The following is a 25,041-nucleotide window of genomic DNA, read 5'->3' as shown; positions in this document are numbered from 1 at the left end:
TAACATGTTAAAAGGCATTCAAAAAATGTGTATTGGAGCGAGAGGACACATTTACTGAGCCACTGTATGGAGATTAAAGCTCATTAATCGTAGAGGTAATGGACTGCGCAAAAGTTTAAGTTCAAGTAATTTATTGTCACGACTGCAGAGAAGAAGCAATTGGCAATGGAAATCTTAGATCTTAGCTCCCTCCAACAATGCTCATTAAATATATATTAAAAGGAAATTAGGCAAGCAAAAAAATGAGTATCTTACACTTAAAATAGTGCATAAGTTAAAATATAGGGATATGATATACATATGTAAAATATACATTTTTTGGTGGACAGCAAAGTTAATACTTTTTTGTATTTTTAATTAGTTTTTATTTTTATTTCCTTTTTTAATTTATGTTTTCAGCTGAATTTAGTTTAGTTTCAGTATGCACACACACACACACACACACACACACACACACACACACACATGCACAGAGAGAGACGAAAACCAGTGTTAAACAGTGAGTAAAAGTATATATTATTATTATTATTATTATTATTATTATAATTATGAATATAAAGACCATGATTGCTGGATGTTTTATTGATTTANGTTAAACAGTGAGTAAAAGTATATATTATTATTATTATTATTATTATTATAATTATGAGTATAAAGACCATGATTGCTGGATGTTTTATTGATTTATAATAAAAACAATAATACTACTACTTTTATTGATTTATAATAAAAACAATAATACTACTACTAATAATAGCTATTATTATTAGTAGTAGTAGTATCAGTTGAAATAAAAATTATTGCTGGATGTTTTGTTTACTGATTTAGTATTATTATTATTGTTGTTATTGTTATCCTTAGAAGAACTTATTACTATTATCATTATTATTATTATAACAATTACTTTTATTATATTATTATTATTATTATTATTATTATCATCATCAATAGGACTTGATGTAACGGATCCATGGTGAAAATGAAACGCATGGTGGAGGAGGTGAGTAGCTCCAGCAGGTGGCAGTAATGTGCACCAACATGACTACCAACCAAACACCAAAGAAGAAGAAGAAGTCAACGACCGGTCGTGTTTCGTTTGAATCGCACTGATGGAAACGCGGTTCATGAGAAAGTGGCCCAAATTTTGAATTCCTGTGTGCGGAGAAGGTAAAGAGGTGTTCACTTGAAGGTTTAAATGCTTATTTAAGGTGTCTGTAATGGCGGCTGGCAGACTTCACCGCTGTTCTGCCAGCTAAGTTAGTTAGCTATAACTAGCTAGCCGGCTCGTGCTAACATGCATGGTTCATTGACTGACTGTCTGCCAGCTGAGTTTCCAGTCAATGGGAGACATTGTTGTCGGATTAACAGAACATACAGTTATCATCCTGTTTCCACAGCTTCCGTTAGTTTCAGTGATCAGCGGGTGTGTTTTCCTGCTCAGGGGGCTAATGGAGTGATGCTAGGCTAGCTTGTGTCGTCAGCTAACTCCAACTAAGGACATTTACAAACAAAGTTTCATGGGTGTCAACTTCTTCCAGGTGGGACTCAAGTGGACTGTACATAGGAAGAAATCAACAGAAGGGTCCTACATGGCGGCTCCGATATTACAACAGCCCAGTTTCCTACTGGTGAGTGTCCATTAGCATGATTGTTTACAGTTACTAACCGAGAATCAGTGTGATTAATAGCTGCTGGGAGCTCAGATTTTATCCAACTATACATATCTATGCATGTCTGATTCGTATACTGTCATACAGCTAGTATCTTTGGCTGATTTATTATTTAACAGTTGTTTCTGTCTTCCATCTGAGTACTAAGATTACAGTTGAATCGTCCATTTTTAGAATTACTCATAGTCTCTCAACTCTGTGGTTCACCAAACGTGTTGTGATGTTGTTCCAGGCCAATCTTAAAGCTGATGCCACCACCAAACCTCTTATCCAGCGATGCCAAGATCTGGTGAAAATCATTGATGAATATCCTGCAAAGGTACTGTTAACTCTCCCACCACTGTTTCGTCTTTGCTTTTTTTGTTGTGAATGTCACATAACCCTAATTTTTACAGCCATAGTTGCTGAAGTGATCATTCTGAGTCTATAAGAGGAAGATTGAATTGGGTGAAATAGATTGAGAAAGAAACATTTTAGTCATTTGGATCACCTATACTGTAATTTTATTATGTTGTTCTATTCTGAACACAGAGTTTTTACTTATCTGAAGCAAGGGTCTAGGCTTGGACAAAGGGAGTTATGTGCTATATAGATTCTAAAGCCTATTAAGACAAATTGTGATTTGTGATATCAGGCCGTGGCTCAGGAGGTAGATAGGTTGTCCACTATTCTGAAAGTTGGTGATTCAATCCCCGGCCCCTGCAGTCTACATGTCTAAGTATCCTTTGGCAAGATGCTAAACCCAATGTTGCTCCCGATGTATGAATGGTGCTTGTGTTGTCGCTTTGAGTGGTCGCTAAAACTAGAAAAGTGATGTATAACTGCAGTCCATTTACCATAGACTGACTTGACAGCATTAACTCCCACGTGGTAAAATATTACAACTCCTTTCATTAAAGTTCATTCATGTCATTTCAAATGTATTTCTTATGTTATTAAAATGGATTGATTGGTGCACAAGATGCAGTTTTTACAAAGAAGACTGCTAATACTTTAACAATAATTAAAAACTGGCTTCTTTTATTAAGTAATGGTCATGCTTACACACTGAAACAAACCATGCAGTCCCAGTGCAGTGCAACATTTAATATGTACTGTAAAGCAGCTGTATGGTTTTGTTCAGGCTCCACATAGTGTTTGAACAAGATTATTGTCCAGAAATATTTGCAAAAGAATGTCATTTGATTTGTACATGTCACAGTATTGCAGACTCAGTCAGCTGTTTGTCTCTTGACTGGATACTGCAGGGCAGGCGGCAGGCGGCTGGCTTGACCTTACCTTTTATGTTAATGCTAGTAGCATGAGGAGACAGCTGTCAGGACTGTGACTCCTGAGTTTCACTTTGAGCGTCTTCACTTTCTCTTAAAAGGACATTTGCACTTTGTACTGTCATCTGTACTATTCATGATAATATTTGACTGTCTTGTGTTCAGATGTCACTCAGTACAGTCAGTGTTGTAAGCCTTTATGTGCTACAGACATTAGTGCCGCAAAATAGCGCCGCATATAATAAATGATTGTTCCTCTTGGCATGTGAGGGGGGTCACTGTGGACATTGGATGTTTTGTTTGAGAGCAGCTGTTGATGCTGCAGTGAGTGACACAAAGGACGAGTGTGAGGCAGCTGTGTTACAGTCTGTGTTGGATGCATTGTAGCGTGTAGCTTCAGTATAACTGAAGAAGCACAGATCCATAACCATCTGCATTAACTGCAATAAACTGGCTCCATTAGTCAGCTACGAAGGTCACAGGTTGCTTTGCTGATGTGTCTGATCTTTGTATTGTTTTAAAGACTACAAAAGTGTAATTTCTTTCACTGTAGTATTAATATTTATTTATATTATGAGTATAAATGTGGTGTATTGTAATAAGTGTGAAGCCGTTATTGTCTCTTTGTGTCTTACCTCGACTCGGTTGGAGGCTCCTGTTATTTTCTGAAATACATTAGAAACAGCTGATAGACACAGTGTGTCTCTAACTCAATGTGTAATTTAAGTAATATTTGCTTTCTTCTTTATCCAAAACTTGCCAAGTATGTCATTTTAGTGCAGCTCTGTGTTGCATTGTCACTTGTACAGTCACAGTGAAGAATTTCACTTGTGGTCACAGAACAGACATGTCTGCTATGGGAATCATAATACTGTGTTAAATGTGTTTTCAGTGTATGATACAGATTATGTTTGTGTGTGTTTCTCCTTTAGGAGCTGCACTTGATTTTCCCCTGGCTGGTGGAGAGTGTGTTTGGCAGCCTGGATGGCATCATCGCTGGCTGGAACCTGCGACTCCTCCATTCACGGAACAATGAGTACAACATCGTTATGGAATTCCTAAACCCCAGGTAATCTCATTTTCTTTTCTGTGTGATGACATCAGCCAAGTGTAAATTTATTCATTGTGTGTTTCAAAGAATCAAATCAAACGCTGCTCCCTGTCATCTGATTTTGTTTTCAGTGGGCCGATGATGAAGCTCGTGTATAAACTTCAAGCAGAAGAGTACAAATATGAAATACCTGTCAATTATCTCCCGGTAAGAACATCTTTCTCTTTAGTCCCTGCATCACACTCAGTGACACTCTTTACATCCATTGCTTCCACGAAGACTTGAGTTCATGTTTGGTGTAACAGTTATTTTAGAGCACACAGTGGCATCACATCTGCAATGCTTGTTTGATTATATTTCTAATAAGATAGCATTGCTCCACATAAACAGAGCCCTCTGTCAGCATCTTATAACATTGTTGGCCAGTCCTGACTTAGTGACTGACATGATTTCACATCTGACTTGTCTGTTACATATATGGAGCAGTAGTTCCTCTTATCCCTTGTGGGATTCATTGGTTTGTTTACTGGTACATAAGGGAAAAAATCTTTCTCATATGCAATGAAAAGAGCGGCTTTAGGTTTCTGTAAACTATAACAAGCCTCTTTCGCCAACCTCTTTAACTACCTGCATGTTTCCTAATTTTGTTCTCAAACCCAAACTGAACTGCTGCGCTAGATACCTCCTGCAGAGTGTTTCACAGTAAACACCAAATCACCTGCTGTGACAAAGCAGCATAAGTAGCAGGATGAATGCTGACAAATAGTGATCAATAAGGCAGTATTATGGAGGTGTTGTGCATCGCTGCCTCCAAATGATTCAGAAGAAAAACTGATATCAATGCAGAGCTGTAATTTTGACCCTTGTACTGTAGTTGTGAGTTATGATCATAATAAACTGTGATAATATGACAAAAGTGATAAACTTTAACAAGTCAGTTAATTATTCAGTTTAGGATTAACGTCTGGGAAATTAATACTTGCATGCTTTTGCTTTCTCCAGTCTAAATGTTGAATCTCATTACTGCATGCTAAATGAAGGTTGGCATTTCAGTAAATTGTACTGTGGAATATAATCTGTAGAGTGTGTCTTGACTGTCATTTGTTAAGTGTGTATTGTATGATGTAGAGCAGTGGTTCCCAACCTTTTCCTAAGGGACCCCTTTTCTGTTATTGAGTAAACTGGCCCCTGACCAAGTGACATATTTTAAGGATATTTTGGATTGTATTCAATGCAACTGCGTATAAAACTGATGAACTACAAGTAATCTATTCTGTAACATATCTAATTTGTGAAGCCCAGTGATAATACATTATATGGTAAGTGCTAGTGTTGCACGGTATACCGGTACTAAAATAGTACCGCGGTACTAGAGTATTCCAAACGGTACTATACTGCATTTGGAAAATACCGGTACTTTGAAATTGATTCAATTCATTAATTTAGTTAATTTATTTTACTCATTTATGCACACAAACACCGTCCTTGTTCCTATTGGAGCACAGATTGCACAAGTGGTGTGTATGACAACACCTGTATCAACATTCGCAGCTGGCGCCCGTGAAAAAAAGCAAGAGAAAGTCTGAATCGCAAAGGGAGACAACACGAGAGAACACAAACTTGGTGGAACATTTGAGTTACCAAACCGTGATGTCTGTACCGAGGTACTTAACCGAACCATGATTTTTTTGGTACCGTTACACTCCTACTATTTATTGTTCTAAAGGTTTGTATCCAAAAGGACTTTTCCTTAGGAAAAGTACCGAAGAGTATCGAAAAGTATCGAAATTCATATTGGTATTGGTACCGAAACAAAGATTTTGGTATCGTAACAACACTAGTAAGTGCTAATCCCCCTTCGTCCAAAGGTAACTGTAATTTCTCCATCTTAAGCCTGGGTCGCTCACATTTCTGTACAGATTTACAAATAATACTATGAAGTGATTTAAAAAACTTCAGCGGAACATAATTAGGCAACATCTGCAATGGATATAATAACATCGGTAAAACATTCATTTTTATAATGGCAACCCGCCCAAGTAGTGAAATTGATGAAGGGTTCCATCTTTGAAGATCTTTTCTAATTTCCTTTACTACAGGATCTAAATTCATTTTTATCATAATGTCAAAAGTAAAAGAGGCAAAAATGCCTAGATATTTAAACCCATTATAAGACAACTGAAATGGAATGGATTTCAATAAATCAAAGCTTCTTAAATTCCCTAGTGGTAAGGCCAGGGATTTCCCATAGTTGATCCTGTAACCAGAAAACACCCCAAACTCATTAATTATCTTGATAACAGCAGGAACAGAGGATGTGGGATTACTCAAAAATAAAATAACATCATCAGCATAAAGAGAAATTTTGTGAATTTTTTCCTTAGTTTGAATGCCGGTGACTAAGGTACTAGATCGAATTGTTTCTGCTTAAGGCTCCATCACCAATGCAAATAATAAAGGTGATAAAGGGCATCCTTGTTTTGTATCTGAGAAGGAAGAAGATATTGTCCCATTGATAGAAACTGTTGCTTGATGCAGAATATAACAATTTGACCCAATCAGTACATTCCTCACCAAAAGAAAACTCACTTAACGTCCTAAATAGATACTTCCAAGTAATCTAAATAGTGAAATGCAATAAGTGCAACAGTCAGGACTCCAGCTTGGGAACCACTGGTGTAGAGAAAAAAAAGTGACTTGTAGATAATGAAATATCCTTTTATTTAAAGTTGAAAGCTGTTACAGTTGAAGTGGGTGTCCACTGATTTCAGGGTTTAACACTGTGGCCTGATTTCTCACTCATGTGTCTTGCAGGGTCCTGTGAAGGCCTGTATCCAGGAGGGAGTTCTCCCAGACTGTCCGCTGTTTCACAACAAGCTGCAGTTCCCCCTGTCTGGTGTGCTGACTCTGAACCTTGCTCTCAGTATCCTTCCCAACACAAACATTAATCTGTCTGGCTTGTCTGTCGGTATCAGAGAGGGATTTCCCATGACGAGTTGAGCCTTTATTGAATATATAAACAAAACCATGTGAAGGATCATAACTAATAATTATAATAACTGTTGTTCACTGAACAGTGTTTTTGCTCTTTTTTTTATTGTCAGATAATCTGCAAATAATTCTAAGTCTATGAAATGTCCTTCCCACAGCCCAGGGTGATGTCTTAAAATGTCTTCCCAAATCCCAAAGATTTGTTTAATAAATGACAAAGAAAGGCAGCAAATTCTCACATTAGAGAAGCTGGAACCTTTCAATATGTGGCTTTTTTTCACAGTTTGTGCCTAGAAAAAGACTGAAACAGTTAATTGATTGTCAAAATAGTTGCTGATTTGTTTCTGCCAATCTATTAACAGATTCACTCATGATTTCAGACTTAATCTTTTATCTAATTTGTCTTAAAATCTGACAGTTTAAGATGTTTATTGTGTGACTTTTTAACAACGAGCTAACCGTCAGATGACAACACGAGGGTTCGTACAATCAAGGGAGGGAACAGACTGTTTGTACAGTTAGATTTTTCCTTAACGTTGTGCAGATCCATTTGAATTCTTCATGTTCAACTTTGCCTACTGTCTCATCACGCCAAAGGTGAGTTTTACAGTATACTGTCAGTGATATTCTTAGTTAATGGTGTCACTGGCCAGAAGCATCAAAATCAGTCTTACTTAGTAACAACAAGGTCTCTGTAGAGATCTTTTTGATAATGTTGTCAGACAGAAGTGATTGTATTTGCTCAGATTATTATTCAAAGTGTCTGATGACTTATGGAAGAGATAAACCTTTTTGTTAAAGAGTAAGATCCTTTGTATAATCAGAAACAGACTCGAAATCACCATTGTTAAACCCACCAGACTCTGTTTAAGTAGACAGTAATTTTACTGTGTATCAAGGCAGCGTATTTGCACATCTAACCACCAGGAGAATTAAGGGTTTATTTCAGCTAAACCAGAGTTGGTGATTGTTGGAACATTGGAAAGATGAACCCAGACAGTTTTTCTCTTGACTTTGAATCAAATTGGTTCTATGGAGATAAAGTTGCTGTTTATTTGAAGAGAGTCTGATAGGTACGGCGATAGCAATTTTCTTGTCTGTATCTGTTTAAACAAAAAAGGATCCTACTCTTTAACCCACAGGTCTGTCTCTTTGGGAATCGTTTCAATATGCTGTCACACATGTAAAGTAATAATCGAAGCCTGCCAGTGGCAAAAACGAACACTTTTATTGGACATAAATTGACAGTGCAAACATTAGTCACTTAAGTGCTAATACTAAAGGAAATAGGGTCGAGGTTGAAACATACCCAGCTTACTCTTTAAGTGTATCTTGAAAACAGTGGGGATAAGTCATCAATATCAGCTAAAGCTTGTGCTGAATTGTGGATTATTGAAGACAAAATTATGGATTCATAATTCATGATTAATTCTTTTTAAGTTAATTGTTATAGCTGTGGAAGCTGGATGACCATTTATGCTTTATACAGAAAATAGTATATAAGACATAACTTAAGACTGTTATTTCTCACAGGGAGAATTGATCAGTACGTTTATGTTTTCAGAACTATCCTCAAGGCCAACATGGAAGCTCCACTGACACTGCCTACTTTGTGCTCGTGGACACTTACCTGAAATACTTCCTCCCCAGTGAAGGAAGTGTCCCCCCTTCCCCTTTCTCTGACTCCAGAGGCTCTGTCACCGCACCTCCACCCAGGTACATATAGCAAGGAAGGTTGGCTAATTCATATCTGTCTGAAGATTTTAGCCAGAAGATGTGGAGAGCAGAATGTCTTTTTTTTCACGCACCACATTCAAACAAACCTTTTGATGTTAAAAATCCCAGTGGAGGTTGAATAATTGAATGTTTGGCCCAGTGTAACAACAAAATATTTATCTTTTTTATATGTTTTCCACTCTCTTCCTACTGTAAATTCACAGATCTTCCAGTGTTTCCTTCGCTGGTTATGGCGTTCACACCCCGAGTCTCCTGAAACATCACATATTCCATCAACCGTCAGTTAACGCAGACCCCGCAGCCCAGGAAATCTGGAGGTCTGAAACACTGTTACAGGTGAGACACAAATCAAACTGTGGGTTAGTGTGCTCCCCATATACACAAGGTTTACATGTCACAGTGCAGTGAAATGATTCATGAATTCATGTACTCGGGATTTGTGTCAGAGAGTGATAAAATGTTCTAAAAGTGAGAGATAAAGTTCACTGAAAACCCTCAAGAATATTGTGGAATGAATGACATTGTTTTAACAGACGCTGGTTCTAGTGTTTAACCATATGAAATTAAGGCTGTGTGTGTGTCTGTGGTTTTATTCTAAGATGTTTGTGGAGATCTGGCTCCATCACTACTCCTTAGAGATGTACCAGAAGCTGCAGTCTCCTCAGGTGAAGGTAAGAGAAATATTCCCCTCACACTCCCCCCCTCCTCATCTCTACACTGCAGCATCGCACGGCTGGCTGTTGACTGGCTGACCACAACCCCACCCCCCTCTCCAACACCTGCCCCATCCCTGTCTCTCCTCGGAGCAAGCCCAGGGTGGGAATATTGTGCTGGCCAGCAGCCTTGTGGTTGGTGATTTTGTCCATCAGCCACTTTGCACCTGACCAGCTACTGTTAGGAAGTCCTACTCTAAAGCTATGTTTTATAAAACTGTGAGTGGGCTGAGTTTGAAGATGCACCGGCTACTGTGGCTGGTAAAGACAAAAAACACCCTGAGCAGGCTTGGGGGAAGTTGTCCAAAAACTTAGTTAGAGCAAAGAATATCATGTTTTAGGTAAGCTTAGGGGTAAGAAAGCTATTGTTTTTCCACTATTGAAGGACAACTTCACCCATAACTCTGTCATCACACTGCAAGCAGTCACATTTCTATGTACCATCAGGAGTGTTAAAGATGAGCAGCATATTGTCCTGCAGATGAGCAACTGTTGTCAGTGAAAAAGAACTCACTGCAGCCAAAGAGACATAATTAAGCTGACTGAAGTTCAAATGTTTCTTGAGCTGCTCGCAGTGTGAATGCACAGCAGGCGTCCCTGTTCCCCACTTTCGAAGCATCACAGTTTCTGGGTTATAGATGAAATGTTGTTAAAATCCCTTTTATAGCGTATGAGTAGCTGCAGAGAAAAGCTACTGTATTAAGGAATTTGGCATGTGTTCCCAGTAGTAGTGCTTTTGCTTCCTTTCACATCCTTTGCATGCTGGCATGTCACCGTCACCAAGTGTTTGTTAAGTCGATTTGTCCTGTGTGTGAAACACCATCATAAAGCCACTGCACGGTGAAGGTTTCTGGAGACTGTAGAGGATGCACAGCTAATATGATCCCTTTAAACGCAGGAGTCTTTAAACATTTTGATGCTTGACTCTGCCACCTAGGGATGCACGATAATATCGGCACATCATCTGTATTGGCTGCTGACTTTAAAATGAAATATTGGAATCGGTCAACATGTCGATTTCTGCTGATGATAAACCGATTTTTTTTTTTTTATTATTAGGAAAAAGAGAGGTAACTGGTTTCTCTGTATAATCAAACGTAGATCAAAACCTTGTGTTTGGTGCTCATGGAGAACGGGAAACAACAGGATACACAGAAGGGCAATCCAGGCACTCCAAAAATATAGAACAGAGGAAGGGAGTTTTAAAAGCCTTTAACATAGTGGCTTAATCATTAAAAGAGCCAACACGTTTCAACCACTGCTGGTCTTCGTCAGGGCTTTAAAAACAAGTTTTTACTTCTGTTTTATAAACTTCTTAAACCACCACAAAGTGAAACAACACCCTTAGAAAACAAAAGGCTGTGAATTTTCATTTTCCTCAGGGCTTTTCAAATTTTAAAGGAACCGTTCTTTATGAAAGCATATAAATCAGACTATAGCCCTTTTTGTACAGGAATTGTGCAAATTAGCAGGAAAGCCCAATCAGTCTTTTTTCAGCATTGGCAGTATAAAAACAAAATCGGGGAGTGCAGCAAAATGCCGCCTACCTACTTTTGTTTATACAGAATGTGCCTTTTTCGGGGCAATGGGGGGCGTGAGCAAGTAACAAAACGTGTAGCTCAGCGTGTGACGTAAACAGTGACGTGGGAGGGAAGCCGCGGCTGGTCAGTCCTTCGGCGATTCTCTCGTAAGTCGGCCCGTTCTTCACCGTCCCCGTCATCTGACGGTTAATGGCCTCTTCGTTTGCGAGGACAAGGAGGGCGCGCAATTCCTTGTCTCCCCAGTTGCTCATCTTTACAGTGTCTGTCAGGTTTGTGTTTCCCTCTTGCTACTAGCTGCTCGCTAATTCCTGCTATCAGCTGTTTCCTGTTTATCCACCGCCAGTGAATTGCATGTGTGGCGTCATCAACAGCCCCTCCCGTTGCGGAAGGCCGCCTTGTTCTGTTTAATCCAAAAGGATTCCTCCAATATGTCTACCCTACGAGGCGGAAAATTGGGCACCTCGGATCAACTCGCCAATCCGGCTCTCTGCGTCTAAACGCTCACAGCTTGCCGGCAAAATCACCCAACATTCGCCAAAAATCTGGCAGTGTAAAAGGGGCTTTAGAGTCACATTCATGGTAAATACTCCAGGTTAAGATATGCCATTATTTCCCTTTAAATATTCTCTACTTTGAAACAACAGAATAACAAAAAAAATCAACCAAACACAGATTGTAAATGACGTTGTTGCTCAAAATGCTCTGTGACACAGGAGGAGCACTCTGGGAGAGAAACCATGTCCAAGGATCCTGTCAGGGTTTTACAGCGTATCTTAAGAGGGCATAACTTTCCCATCTGAGGGATTATAAGAAGTCATATATTGTATTATCTTATTACCAGCCAGACTCACCTTACCTTAATACCTTGAGCCTAAAATTCGACCTCTGCAGAACGTTAATGAAGCATCCAGTGGGTTGCTTGAAAATTGTCAGCCTGTTACAGCTGCAGTACATTATATTTCATAGAGGTTAGGTGCCCACCTATCAAAATCAATCACAGTGAGACTTTATGCTGGTGTTTGTTCCTTTTAACTGCACCATACCTGCCCTATAGTTTACACACTTTGACGTTCAGCTTTACAGATTGCATGGTTAGTGTGATGCTGAGATGTAGTACACACCTGCTTATCCACCCACCAACACTGTTTCCTCAGTTTTTATGTGGCAGTATAATCTGTAGTTAAGTCTAAAATAAGGGATGCTTATTTTTAGGTTAAGATAAGGGCTGCAACTGTTGGTTATTTTCATTATTGAATAATCTGACAGTTACTTTCTTGAATAATTGATCAGTCGTCTAAAAACATCCAAAAAACAATGAAGAATGTTTTGGAAATTTACTGGTACAGAACATAAATCCTCCCTACCAGACTCTCCAACTACAACAAACAAACCCTACAATAAACCAGTACCATAATATACAAGATGACATGTTCAAATGTCGTGTCCAACTGACCCAAAGATATTCAGTCACTGTGATGTAAGAGAAGCAACAACAATAAATCCTCACGTTCTAGAAGCTGCAACTGTCAAATTAGTTGCTGATTAATTTTCTGTCAGTTCAGTAATCGTTGCAGCATTTATGTTGCTGAAGTATCAGATTTAATTTCAATCAGCTGAGCTCCTTTACTGCTCCATAAGGCTGCAGAGGAAACAGTCAAACAGCCCTTCAACTCTTGTAACACGCTGAGCAGTGACCTGCATCATAAACATCTCAGTGTTTGTCAGCCTCCTGTGTACTAAATGCTAATCCTCCTAAAATGTATTAACCACCGTGTTGAGTTATTGTGTTGTGTTCTGTGTCCATGCTGTGAAGAGTGGACTTAAACTGCAAGATTTTGGCAAAGTTGATTTAAGCTTGAATGGCACAGACTTCATAGACTTCACAGAAGAAGAGGCTATGTTCTCGGTATATACGGTGCAACAAGTAACTTGATTAATAAGTATGAGGTTAAACTGGGCATTCACTGTACGATTTGAGTCCATCTTTTACTCTTCCTCCCTGCAGTGCTGGTAGACTTGTTTTTATTGAAGAAAAGCCACTGACATTTAATTTCCTATAGATTCTTCACAATAAAAGTATCTTGTCATTTTGTTACATAAAAGCTTTTATTGTGAAACACCAAAATAAGGAAATGTTCATTCAAAATTTTCATCAGCAGTAACTTAACAAGACTCTGGCTTAAAGTGAACGTGAAACAGTAAAATAAAGCAGATGAGAGCTGGAAACTTTTAGGAGACTTTTAAAGACGCCTCGCTCTCTGGTCTCCTGCACAGAAAGGACTGAATGAAGTCTTGCAACACATAGACTTGTTTTAGGGGGAGAAAGGCGGTCACGGGTTGGCTGCGGTCAGCTTGGAGGTGGTTGGGTGTGCTTTTGGCCCTACACACGAAAAGGTCCATCTCTGGTGCAGCTTGGCATGTTTAAACTGACAGAGGAAATGTAAATCAGTGCAGCATGGTTTGACTCGGCCAAAAGTTACAATGGAAAAGGGCCTAAATTGCGATCTATTGCTTTACGTTGCAGACAGTTTTCTCGGACTGTAGGAGCTGGAGTTGAACAACAACATTTCTAAAACAGGCTCAAAGGGTACAGTGTATGTCCAGTTCTACCAAACCACAAACTATAGATTTCCCTGTATGCAGTGCCTCTGTTAACACAGTTTTGATTATTTTGACATTTTTACTGAGGCAAAGCAAAGTCTTACAGTTTTGAGTTCACTCTGTTAATGATGTTAAACATTAGGGATGGGAATGATTAAAAGCTGAAGTGCAAAATTCTATCTAAGTGTTAACACATCCATTTGGATATATGGTGTAGTGCCAATTTTTTTAGTATTTGAATTAAAGTAAAAGCTTGATCCAGTGTGAAATGATTCCCATCCCTACGATCATGTAATCCCTCTGTCTGCAGTTTAGGAAAGGCCTCTGCATCGTTCCCCAGCAGTTCAAGCATTGTGTTCCCACAGTCAATATTTTATTTTTGTCTGTCTCCCCTCCTGTTCTCTGCTCTTTTCCACCTGGATGTTTTTGGCCAATTGTTTCTGTCTGGTTGCACTCTCCTTTTTTCGCTGCCTCCTTTTCTCCTGTTCTCATGTGTACCTTCCTCCTGCCACTTCTTCTTTTGCTTCCTCCTCTTCCTCCCTTATTGTCACTTATCCCCTTCCTTCCTCTTTCTCTTCACTGTTCCTCTTCCTCCTCCACCTTTTGTCATTGTCTTTCCTCTTCCTCATCTTCCTCTCCCTCCTGGTGGTTACGGGTGAACAGCTGGCGCTGCTGCAGTACCGCCTCAGTATGTCCAGCATGCCGTGCCAACCCTACGCCCCACCAGGCTCTGGGACCCTCCACACCTACCAAGTACTTTTACCTTTTCATTCACCCCCGCCCCTCTGGGGCCTCCTGGAGGTAAACCTCAGTCAGTTAAGGTCAGAGTCAAGGGTACTTCTCTCATATGGACATACACGGTGAGACACTGTCCCTTCAGTCACCAGCTTCATTAGTTACATACGACACAAGTGGCCATTGTGTGGAATTAATTTGGCTTTTCTATAAAAGAAAAAAAACTTTTAGGTGATCGATGAATTGTGATGTACAGTATGTTTCCAAATTATTAAAGACAATCCAGTCTCATTGGCAGTAGATCTCTATTCATCTTTAAGTCAGGAATGAATTCTTTTTTTTAATGAGCCTGACTTTAAAATGCAGCCAGGTTTAATGATGTTGGGCTGACTGTTAAAAGAGGGCTTTTCATAAAGGGATCCGCGAGCACCAACATTTGGTCCTGACAAACCAGAGATTACGTTATTACGTTACACGCGCCAAATCTTGCTGTTGTGTTTCCTGTACGAGGCTCTCAGTCTGACTGTGAATTGTGAATCTCTACAGAGAAGTATCCTTGACAGGAAAGTAATCCTGGAATGAAGCTTTGGAATTTGAGCAAGTCTTTATTGGTTTGAATGTGGTTCTCTTTTGCTGTTTGTGTTGTTTGTTTTTTTAAAGGCATGCTTTTTACACTGAATCTGGTGTGCTTTGTTGCTTTACGTGTTTATGTGGGTGATAAATGTTCCTTTCTATTGACACTATTGCTCCACGTAAAGCAAAAGATACTACTACATTTTCTATTTCACATGCCAGTTGTGAAACCATTTATTTATTAGATATATATATATATATTTTGTGATTCTTAGCCTAAATTAATTTAGAACACACAGTTAAGGATTGTGCTTGTTTGCATTATGGGAAACACTGCATCATTCTGACAAAGCAGCTTTGCTGTGAGCAGCTAATGGAGCACTGAGGTCCCACCTTAGAGTGTCATTTATTAAAATGTAATTTGGTGCTTACATTTTAATAAGTCGGTTGTCATGAAGTGATTATTTCATAATGAATGATTGAAAATTTTAGATATAAACAAAAGTTCATTAAATATACACACACGTACACATCCAGTATCAAACGGCTAAAATGTATATCAGGTGTATTTTGTATAGCCCTCAATTACTGTCTGAAACAGTTTTAAGACCTGAGCTTGACAAGAATGAAAAATAATAAATATATGGGATTTGTAATTTATTTATTTAAGAAGATACAATGTATATTAATTAACATTTAAACAAATGTAAATGCATTTGATTTAGCTGAAAAGCAAGGTTTCATTAGTAGTCCCTTTCAGAGTCCTGCAAGGGTCCATTTTTGAAAACCTGCACCCGCCCATACCCGTAAAGCTCACAACCAGAATCTAAGTCTAAGCCTACACCTGTTAATGGAAGTCCCATGTCCCAACCTGCACCTATGAGTAAACACACAGGCTGAGGTCGCTCACATTAAGCTGCGTTCTCCGTTCTTGAATTATAAATTCAGCGGAGGATACATCTCTTACACTGGCTGCACTGCCAGTTGCTGAGATGCTGAAAACATTCTGCGCAATCACTGCCAGGTCAGGAAACATTTTAGCATGCTCCTTCCACCACCATAAAACGTCAGAAGGATCCTCCTTGGGCTCCATGTAGGCTGCCACCTCATCCTCGGGCTGCAAAGCTTCACAGCTGGAGTCCTCCATGTCTGTGACCAATGTGGCGACAGGGTCAAAGGTTACACTTGTGTCACTGACTTTCAAAGTAAAAGGAACTGCAGCTTGATGATAGTGATTTAGATGTCAGAATATGACACATCACTGCACATCTTTTTACTTTGTTTTATTCTGAAAAATAGATAGAATATATTTTTGTCCTCACCCACTCCCCATCTGCTTGTAGTTAATTTTTTAGATTATTTATTTATTTATGTTATAACCCATTACACAGCTTTTTTGCAGGTACCCGGTGTAGGACTCTGATCCCTTTGCCTGAATAATGGGAAAAATGCCGTATTAAGAATACAATATGTACAGTGATTAAAGACATACAACATTTAGGAAGATAAAACAGATAAAATCCAAATAGCAGATGATGCAGGTTCAGTATGAGTATAGTCCTTTTAATTATTAGTGTTATTATTACCGTTATAGGGATAAATTCAAAGGCAACGTCCTGGTGTGAGAAAGGTGTCAGCTCAAGATTAGGGCTGCACAATATTAGGAAAATAGGTGATAAACAATAGCATTGATGAATATCATGATAACCATATTAGATAAATAAATATATTACAGTGTACTCAGTTCTGCCTCTGATGCTTTCAATATAGAGTGCTCCAGGAGTGAGTCCTAAAACCTGTAATTAGCATTAGCATTTTAGCACTCCTGGTTCCCTGGTTGTAGAAGTCAGTAGGTTTTGTTTCAGTAAATACCCCACTCGTGAACTGTGAAGCCTTTATGTGTCTTAAAAAAGGCGGTTGCCAACAAGTGGCTAAATGAGACCACACAATGTCATCACACTGAACGCAGCTTTACAGCCTTGTTGTGGTGGTGATGTTGAAGTTATGCAACTGCAGTGTAGTTCCTTTATAGCCTAGTGTGAGCTTTCTGCATCTGGTGATTGCATTTAGGCTCAAAAAATCATAACAGTGGTGTTTATTTGTGAAGATTCTCTTGCTGAACAAAACGTGTAGGTATCATGTTTGTCTGTCACAGAGCTGATTTTCTGCAATAATCCAAAATCCAATGGAAAAAACCTCATTGGCTTTTTGACGAGGAAACCAGGGTGACGCTTACTTCTGTGTTGGCCTACAGAAATACATCATCCTTGGAGCATTCTGTACTGCTAACATACAACTGGTTGCTTCTTGAATTTAAAAAAATTTATTTTTATTTCCTGCATTCTTTTATGGCTCAAATTAAACATTGAACTCAACACATAAAAAGTAGAATGATAGTTACACTTTAAACTACATTTTCCCACTGATTCTGTCTTTCAGCTAATTAAAAAAAATCCCTGAGTGCAATATTGTAGTCTTTTGCAATCAAGCTCACATCAAGATGACATTTAAAAAAAAGAAAAAACAACTGTATATCGTGCAGCTCTGCTGAAGATAAAATTATTTAGGCAGGAAAGAAACATCCAGTCTTGAACAGTAGGAATGCTCAGATGAAATAACCAGAGAAGATGTTGAGCTAACTTTTGTAATTTAGGACCAAAGTCATACTAACACAGATCAGTCAGAAAGAAGCACCCGCACACAGAGCAGACAAAACCATTTGCTAACTAACTGGTCCAGACCCAGTCTCTCCCAGTAACACTGGACAAACCAAATGATTGACAGGCGTGAGACCTCTGTACTCTATAGAGCAGATAATGTGCTGAGCCTTTGGTGATAGTTTGGCTGCTTTTGGACTGGGATGCATTATGATTGGCTGCTTCGGAAGCTGGGGGCTGATTGAAATAATGGGGGGGTGTCACGTATGTGTTTAGCACTTTGTGACTGTTCGTCTCTTCAGGAACCCTTCAGCCCGACAGAGGAGCACGTGCTGGTGGTGCGTCTCCTGGTGAAACATCTGCACGCCTTCTCCAACAGCCTGAAGCCCGAGCAGCTGTCCTCTTCACCTTCAGCACACTCACATACTCACACCAGCCCGCTGGAGGAGTTCAAGAGGTCAGAATCATTTGACATGCGACAGTCAGAGTCTGTGGTAATGCTGCAGGACAGCCTTAAAGGGACAGTTCAACCGAACATCAGGAATACACATTTTTCCTCTTACCTGAAGTGCCATTTATAGTGCCATAGAGATGTCTGCCTTCTCTGTGATTTCTCCAACACTTGGCAACTCACACTAAAACACAAACAGCACTACAGGTAAGAGGAAAAATATGTATATATTTTATTTGGAGGTGAATCTCCCTTTGATACAGGAAACCATGTCATGATCTGTTGAAAGCATCAAGCAAAGTTTCATTGTTTTTACTTTGACTTCATTTGCTCTTGGTTGCTATTGGATGTTGACTTTCCCTACCCATATAAAGGAAGTATATACATATATATGATAAAAAAATTCACCCTTAACAAGCACAAAATGTTGTGATGTTCCTTTTCCTTACAGAGTGGTGGTGCAGCGTTTTGTGCAACAGAAGCTGTACCTGTTTCTCCAGCATTGCTTCGGTCACTGGCCTCTCGACGCCTCTTTCAGAGCGGTAGGTCTCACCCCCCAAAAAAAAAATTATATTTAAACCACAGAAGAATTTTTAAAGGCAAAACACTTTTGTTTTTGTTTCCATTTTCACAGGTTTAGGCTGAAGATCTAAGGCTTTTTATGCACTCAATAGATATATTTCTCTCAAATTTTGGTCGCAAATATGTGAAAATCTGTGTTAGTGAGGACTTCTCCTTTTTATTGTGATCAGCTCAAAGCACATCTGTGTCGTAATGATGCTGTTAAATCAGCACCTTGATATGCCACACCTGTCAAGTGGATGGATTATCTAAATATTAACAAATTTGCAGCCAAACTTTAAAAGAGAAATATATCTGTTGAGTGTTTTAAACAGTCTTAGACCTTTAACTTAAACCTATGAAGTGTTGTCCAGTTTACAGTATTTCTGCATTTGTATTCGGGAGCAGCCAGGTAAAGAGTTTGCTGCTATAAGAGATGTTTGCCATTCAGCTGATCCGCCATTTCAGACAATATTTCAGGAGGTGTAACAGCACAATTGGTTTTAATTTCTCAGTTATTACAGCAAGCAGTCTGTGGTAAGAAATGTTCAAAGTCATGCCTTCAGACTATACAAAGATTATTTCAGCTATACAGCTGTAGAGACACACAAAGTTTAAGCATTTAGTTTATTGTTGAGAGAGTGTATCATCTCTGTGTTTAGGTGTTGGAAACATGGCTGAGCTACATCCAACCATGGAGATACACAGGAGAGAAGACCAACTCTCAGCCAGATCAGAACAGAACAGTACCTGACAAATGGTGAGTCTGATGTCTTTTCGTACATGCTCAACATGCAGTGGTCGTCATTTTCATACAAACAACAGAAAAATATTGGTGTAATGACCTGTGTTGGTAAATATAGTTATTATTGTGGTCATGCTGTGTGACTACATGACACACTGGTGGTTTAATATTGAGGTGAAAATATTTTTTTTCTGACGTTAACTTGATCTTTGACAGGGAGTCGTTTGTTCAGGAGAACCTGCTCATGTACACGAAGCTCTTCCAGGTGTTGTTGAACAGAGCTGTGAGGACAGATCTGGTGAATGCCAAAAATGCACTGATGGTCTTCAGGGTGGCCAAAGTCTTCGCACAGCCAAACCTCGCTGAGATGATCCAGAAAGGTGGGGATAGAACTGCATTTTTATTTTCATTATCAGTGAGTTCTATAACTGTTTCATTAGGATATGTGATTTGTGTAACAGTACCAGTTCTAAACGGCCGAATGAGCTAAATGGACTGGAAATACCTCCTGTCGCTAAGTCTTATCTAAGGTTCGTCCTGTTTACTGGAGAAGTGAATGTTCCATTGCGTAAAAACCTTATGGGGTGGTAGTGATTGTTCCAGGTATGAGGTAAGTTAATTGAATGTGACAAAGCCTGGGGCCAGCTGCATTTCATATTATATGGGTTATTTTTTTTTTTAAAAATCACATACTAATGAGACATATGCAACTGTTTCATCTTTCAGTGAAAAAGTATTCAACGTTCTACCCCTCCTAAGAGACTTTACGCTTCTTTGATGTTGCCATGTTTGCAGGAAATGTCTGCTCTTACTAACCATTCGTTTGCTTCTTTACGTTTATGAAAACACAGTTGCTCCTGCATAGTTCCTATTTGGTGCATGCCTACAAACTGTGTGATAGCCCTGCCATTGTGAGGTGAATGGAAAAAAGTAGTGATCTTACTTGATTAACCAATGTTGTGTGGTGGGCCTCATATAATGCATTTGGTAGGGGTGGGAATCTCTAGGCACCTCACGATTCGATTCAATTCCGATTCTGAGGGCAACGATTTCGATTATAAAACGATTCTCGATTATAAAACGAGCTAATAAAAAAATTTACACTAGATATTGAAAAAAATTATTGTAATAAAGCTGGGAATACATATCCAGTGCATACAAACTGTATTACTTACTGTGGTGAGATGACTACACTCCACCAGTCTCCTCCGGTCCATCCTCCTCATCCACAAATCTCAACGGGACTCTCCTGTCCCTTGTCGACCTCCTCAACATTTCTCCTCCAGTATTTACAAAAGCTCTCAAAAAAAACCCACAAATACTATTATTTACAACACCAAATATTATTTACAAAGAAAATGCCACCCAAACTCTGTTAAAACACTCCAACTTGCACTCTCCTCGTCAGCTGTCACTCTCCTCCTGCTGTGCTCACTTCCCTCCCCTCCTTCACAGGTAATGACGTCACTACCGTAATGTACCATATCACTGGAAAGCTCCACTTCTCAGCTTTCAGAATCCGTTGGAATTACATCGATAGCGTGAATGGTCGAGGAGTTACGGTAATTTGAAAAATAAATATAAAATTAAAATCGATTGAGTTTTCCACATCGATGCTCGCATCGTTCAAGACAGAATCTTGATGCATCTAAAAATCGATTTTTTCCCCCACTCCTAACATTTGGAAAGACAAACTCTGGGCTGTTTAAAATTGACCCCCAGGCCAGACTTTGGACATGCCTGTCTTAGCAGGATAATGCCCATTATCTGGAACTAATGACACCTCATCGGGCATCATCTCTGACATGTAATCAATTAATGTCACCCAAATGGATGTCTATCTTTCAATTTTCGCAACAATCTTTTATCCAGTCAACTTCCCACATGGCGGGTGTATTGTTGAGGACCCAAGGAAGTACAGTGTTGAGTGTGAGCTCTTGAGATTTACAGGAAATAACTTTTAGTAGAGCATCAAGTACACACTGTGTAGTGCACTGAGAGGGCACCCCTATTAACTGTTATGCTGCTACAAAAACTTCAACAAAACCCAACATCTCTTTACAGGAGAGCAGTTGTTTCTGGAGCCAGAGCACGTCCTCCACCACCGCCAACCCCGCGGCTACCTGACGCCGAGCCAGGGAGGCAGCTACCTGTCGTCACGGCAACGGGTGGTGACAGATGTGGTGTTCAGAGTGAAGAGCCACGTCTATGCTTTGGAAGGCCAGGACTGCCAGTACAAACAGATGTTCGGCCCTGAGCTCAAAGGAGCTGTAAGTTTGGTCACGGCATGAGTTTTTTCTTTGAGATTAAAGTCTGGGTCATCTGTGTTTCCACCCAGAAGCTTCTGTTCTTCTGGTAGTTTTACTTTGGTAGAGGACAAAGTGGTTAATTGTAATACAGTGGGAGGTCATACAGAAATGACCCACTGTGGTGACTCAAAATCTTAATTTTTTTTTGTCTTGTTTGCAGGTCATGAAGTTAATCCAGATAATTGCACAGGCCAGACAGACAGCCAAGAGGATATCGGATCACTCCAATGAAGTGGCAGCCAATAACTCGTTCATGTCCTGGTTTGGGATGGGCTCTCCTGATCCCAACAACACCTTCCCCGGGGCCGAGCCAGAGGAGAGCGGGGAGTGCTTGAAAAAGACTCACGAATTCCTGGACAGAGCTTTAGAGAACTTGTGTCAAATCTTCAAGGTCAGACAAGTTCGACTGCTGTTTAGTTTTGTTTTCCTCTGTCGCTGAAAGAGTCTGAGAGGTCCGGGGCTGTTCATAAAACATTCAGGACGCCACAGTTTATTCCACACTGCTGAAGCTGCTCCTCTTTTTAGAGCCACTGCGGAGTCAGTTATAGTTTTGCTTTCAGCCATGGTTGTTGTTGCCGTGGGTAACAAACAGTATGACGTCAATATGTCATCAAGTCAAAATATTGCGAGTATCACAATATTAATTTTTCATATCAAATCAAAGATTATACCGGTATTATTGTGAACGATATGATGTGACACAGCCCTAGTGCACACAATTTATTTTATTAACATATATATGTTTTTGTATTTACATTTATTATATTGGAATATAAATATGGTGCTTTGCAGTTATTAGGTCATAAACCAACCTGTTTACAGTATGCTACATTATCCGACAATGTAAATTCCATTTGCTGTTACATTCAGAGGATGTTTTCAGTCACACATTTATGCAAAACCATCCTGACTCTTGGTGTTCACCTAGTTAACTTCACATTTCTTGTTTTGTAGCTGAACCAGATGCAGCTGACTCAGCTCATTTCCAACCTGGGCTCATCTCAGGACGATGGAAACAGCAAACAGCTGCCAGACTGCACCCAGGGAGAGAACGGACTCATTCTCACCGACCTGGGCAGGAGGCAGGTTCGTACTTCAAGTTATCGTACAAGAGAACGAGGGCATGTAATAGGCGGGACTAAAATTGTGTGTTTGTTTGTGTGTGTGTGTGTGTGCAGATTATAAGTGGACTGCGCCGGTTTGACGTTCAGTATCAAGGAGACCCGGAGCTCCAGCCCATTAGGAGCTATGAGAGCGCCCTGCTGGTCAGGCTTTTCTACAAGATCTCTTCTCTGGTTAATGATAGGGTAAGTGCTGTCTGCATATGTTATATTAACATTTATGATATATTGCCATTATACTGGTCTGGCTCCTGCCTCACCAGTATAATGGTAGGGGGAAGCATTGCTTCATCTTAGACAAGGTATTGACATCACAAGATATGAATTCTCCCTTTTACGCTTCGTCTATCCAACCTAATAAAAGCCCAAAAAGGCCAAAACAATAATCTTTAAAAATAAATGAAGCCTCTGGGCATGATCTTTGGTTGAATGGTGTGTAATGATGAGTAATACAGCCACAGACCAAACCTCCCACAGTGTTTTAACCTCAGAGATGTAAATGTCTCCCACAGTTCGGAGGGCACATGAATGCTCTCTGCTCACGTCCAGACTTCCTGGGTCGCCTGGGTCGTCACTACTTGGCGGATCCCGATGCCTCTGCAAGACTGAGGCAGAGCCCGATAACCCGGCGGACGCTAGAGAGGAACCGGCAGCCGAGGCTGAGCCTGCGCCCGCTGGCCAGCTACAGGACGTTACTCCTTCTGCTGCTCCTCTACGTGTTCGGAGCCCTCCTGTCATTTGGCCCCATATCCAGCACCCTCCTCATCCTCACAGGTGGATTCCTCTATGGGGTCTTTATGACGCTGTTTGGTGACAAACTGAAAACACACTAGCAGGAGGTGCAGGGTCCCTACACACACCTGAAACACACACACACATAATCAATTTGAGTCCAGCTTTGTATGTGTGACAAGAAATGTGTAATCGGTTAATCTGCCATTATGTCACTGTTTAAATATGCTTGTACCAGTTTCCTAAAGCCTAAAATGATGAATGATCAGATGTCTTGTCTTTTTCCAACCAACAGTCTGAACCCCAAAATATTCAGTTTGTTATTGTGTAAAGACAAAGAAAAGCAGCAAACTTTACCTTTTCAGAAGCTTAAACAAGAAAATATTTGGATCCATAACTCAAAAGATGAAAATGATTGATTATCAAAACAGTTGCCAAGATCATCTACTAATGATTACAGCTTGATATTGAACCCTTTGCTGTAGAGACGAAATGTTTAGCTTGTTGCCAGCTGCTGCAGTGAAGTCAGAGCCAGAGTCGATGTTGGTGAGAGATGATCCTGTTATTCTCATCAGGTCTAGCGTGACACAGCCTTCTGAAGTGTCGGTGCTCTGTTTCTGAACATTGATCAGACTCTTCAGGTATCCGGGACTTTTAAAGTGACATCATTGTGAAACAGGATGTGTGTAGGAGCTCTGTTGGCAGGCGACTGGCAGCTCTACGGTTCTTGCTTTTAATATGATGGCTTAGATTTGTAATTTGTGTTTCATATAACCCTGTAAATAATAAATACACAGCCTTGATGCTCTGTTGGTTGGACTTTTTTCCCCCAACAAGCATCTGAAAACAGGTACAGGCCAAAACCTTCAATGGAGTATAACTGACTTTTTCTCAGATGCATTTTTGTCCAAAAGAATCAATAAACTGTTTGCACTCGTTTGTAGATCTGTTGCCTGTTTCATTCATTGATGAGAAGTGTGCAGATTTCATAAACTGTGACCAGCTGCCTGCAGGTCCTTTAAAGATCTTAAATTCAGTTTTATGAAGATATTAGGACTTAAAGTCATTAGTCTTAAATTTAAATGTGTGAGGTCTAAATGGCCACAAACACTTTCTAATTTCATCATTAACCTAACTCTCAAACATTTTTAATTTTTATTTTATTTTATTGGATGAAATTTCTCCCCTTTATGTAAGTTTTATAGTTTTTTATTTTATCCCTGAGTTTTAACACTAACAATACACAAAGATGGACACAAGAAATACAGGACAAAAAAATAAATAATAAAAATAGTCGTAATAATAATGATGATAAGAAATTATAAGATAAACTAGTCCACACCCATTGAGTACAGCATACCATACCATGACTTAGTCATACCAAAAAATAGAAAAAAATGGGGAGCCACAGCGATCGGTGGCATTTTAGCCATTTTGAAGCATTTTTCTGTTGTTATAGCGCCACCCAGTTGCCAATTAGAGTTAAATTTCTCCAGTCACCTTGAGGCGTCCTGTTCTACATATCTACCAAGTTTAGTAAAAATCCATATGGCGGTTAGGCCTAGATAAGAAATGAGCTCTCTAG

General features: G+C 39.6%; 1 protein-coding gene across 3 annotated transcripts; it reads left to right on the top strand.

Moving 5' to 3' along the window:
• Window positions 1–1,050: 1,050 nt before the first annotated feature.
• On the top strand, window positions 1,051–24,399 carry smpd4 (sphingomyelin phosphodiesterase 4). Of its 3 annotated transcripts, none has more exons than XM_050037666.1 (20): window positions 1,051–1,167; window positions 1,539–1,628; window positions 1,903–1,989; window positions 3,871–4,007; window positions 4,121–4,196; window positions 6,804–6,912; window positions 7,525–7,577; window positions 8,545–8,696; window positions 8,921–9,053; window positions 9,317–9,388; window positions 14,236–14,325; window positions 17,840–17,994; window positions 18,440–18,530; window positions 19,212–19,309; window positions 19,511–19,674; window positions 21,359–21,564; window positions 21,764–21,994; window positions 22,558–22,689; window positions 22,782–22,910; window positions 23,237–24,399. In XM_050037666.1, exons 2-20 carry the CDS (start codon window positions 1,590–1,592, stop codon window positions 23,555–23,557), a joined length of 2,475 nt encoding a protein of 824 aa, XP_049893623.1. In that variant the 5' UTR covers window positions 1,051–1,167; window positions 1,539–1,589; the 3' UTR covers window positions 23,558–24,399. The 3 variants fall into 3 exon arrangements, with proteins under 3 accessions (XP_049893623.1, XP_049893622.1, XP_049893625.1); XM_050037665.1 differs by having other exon boundaries at window positions 14,236–14,373; XM_050037668.1 differs by lacking the exon at window positions 14,236–14,325.
• The last annotated feature ends 642 nt before the right edge of the window (window positions 24,400–25,041 follow it).

Source organism: Epinephelus moara, chromosome 24 (assembly GCF_006386435.1).
Source record: "Epinephelus moara isolate mb chromosome 24, YSFRI_EMoa_1.0, whole genome shotgun sequence".
Classification (NCBI taxonomy): domain Eukaryota; kingdom Metazoa; phylum Chordata; class Actinopteri; order Perciformes; family Serranidae; genus Epinephelus; species Epinephelus moara.
Note: the sequence above shows the minus strand (reverse complement) of the source record. Positions and strands in the feature narration are given on the sequence as shown.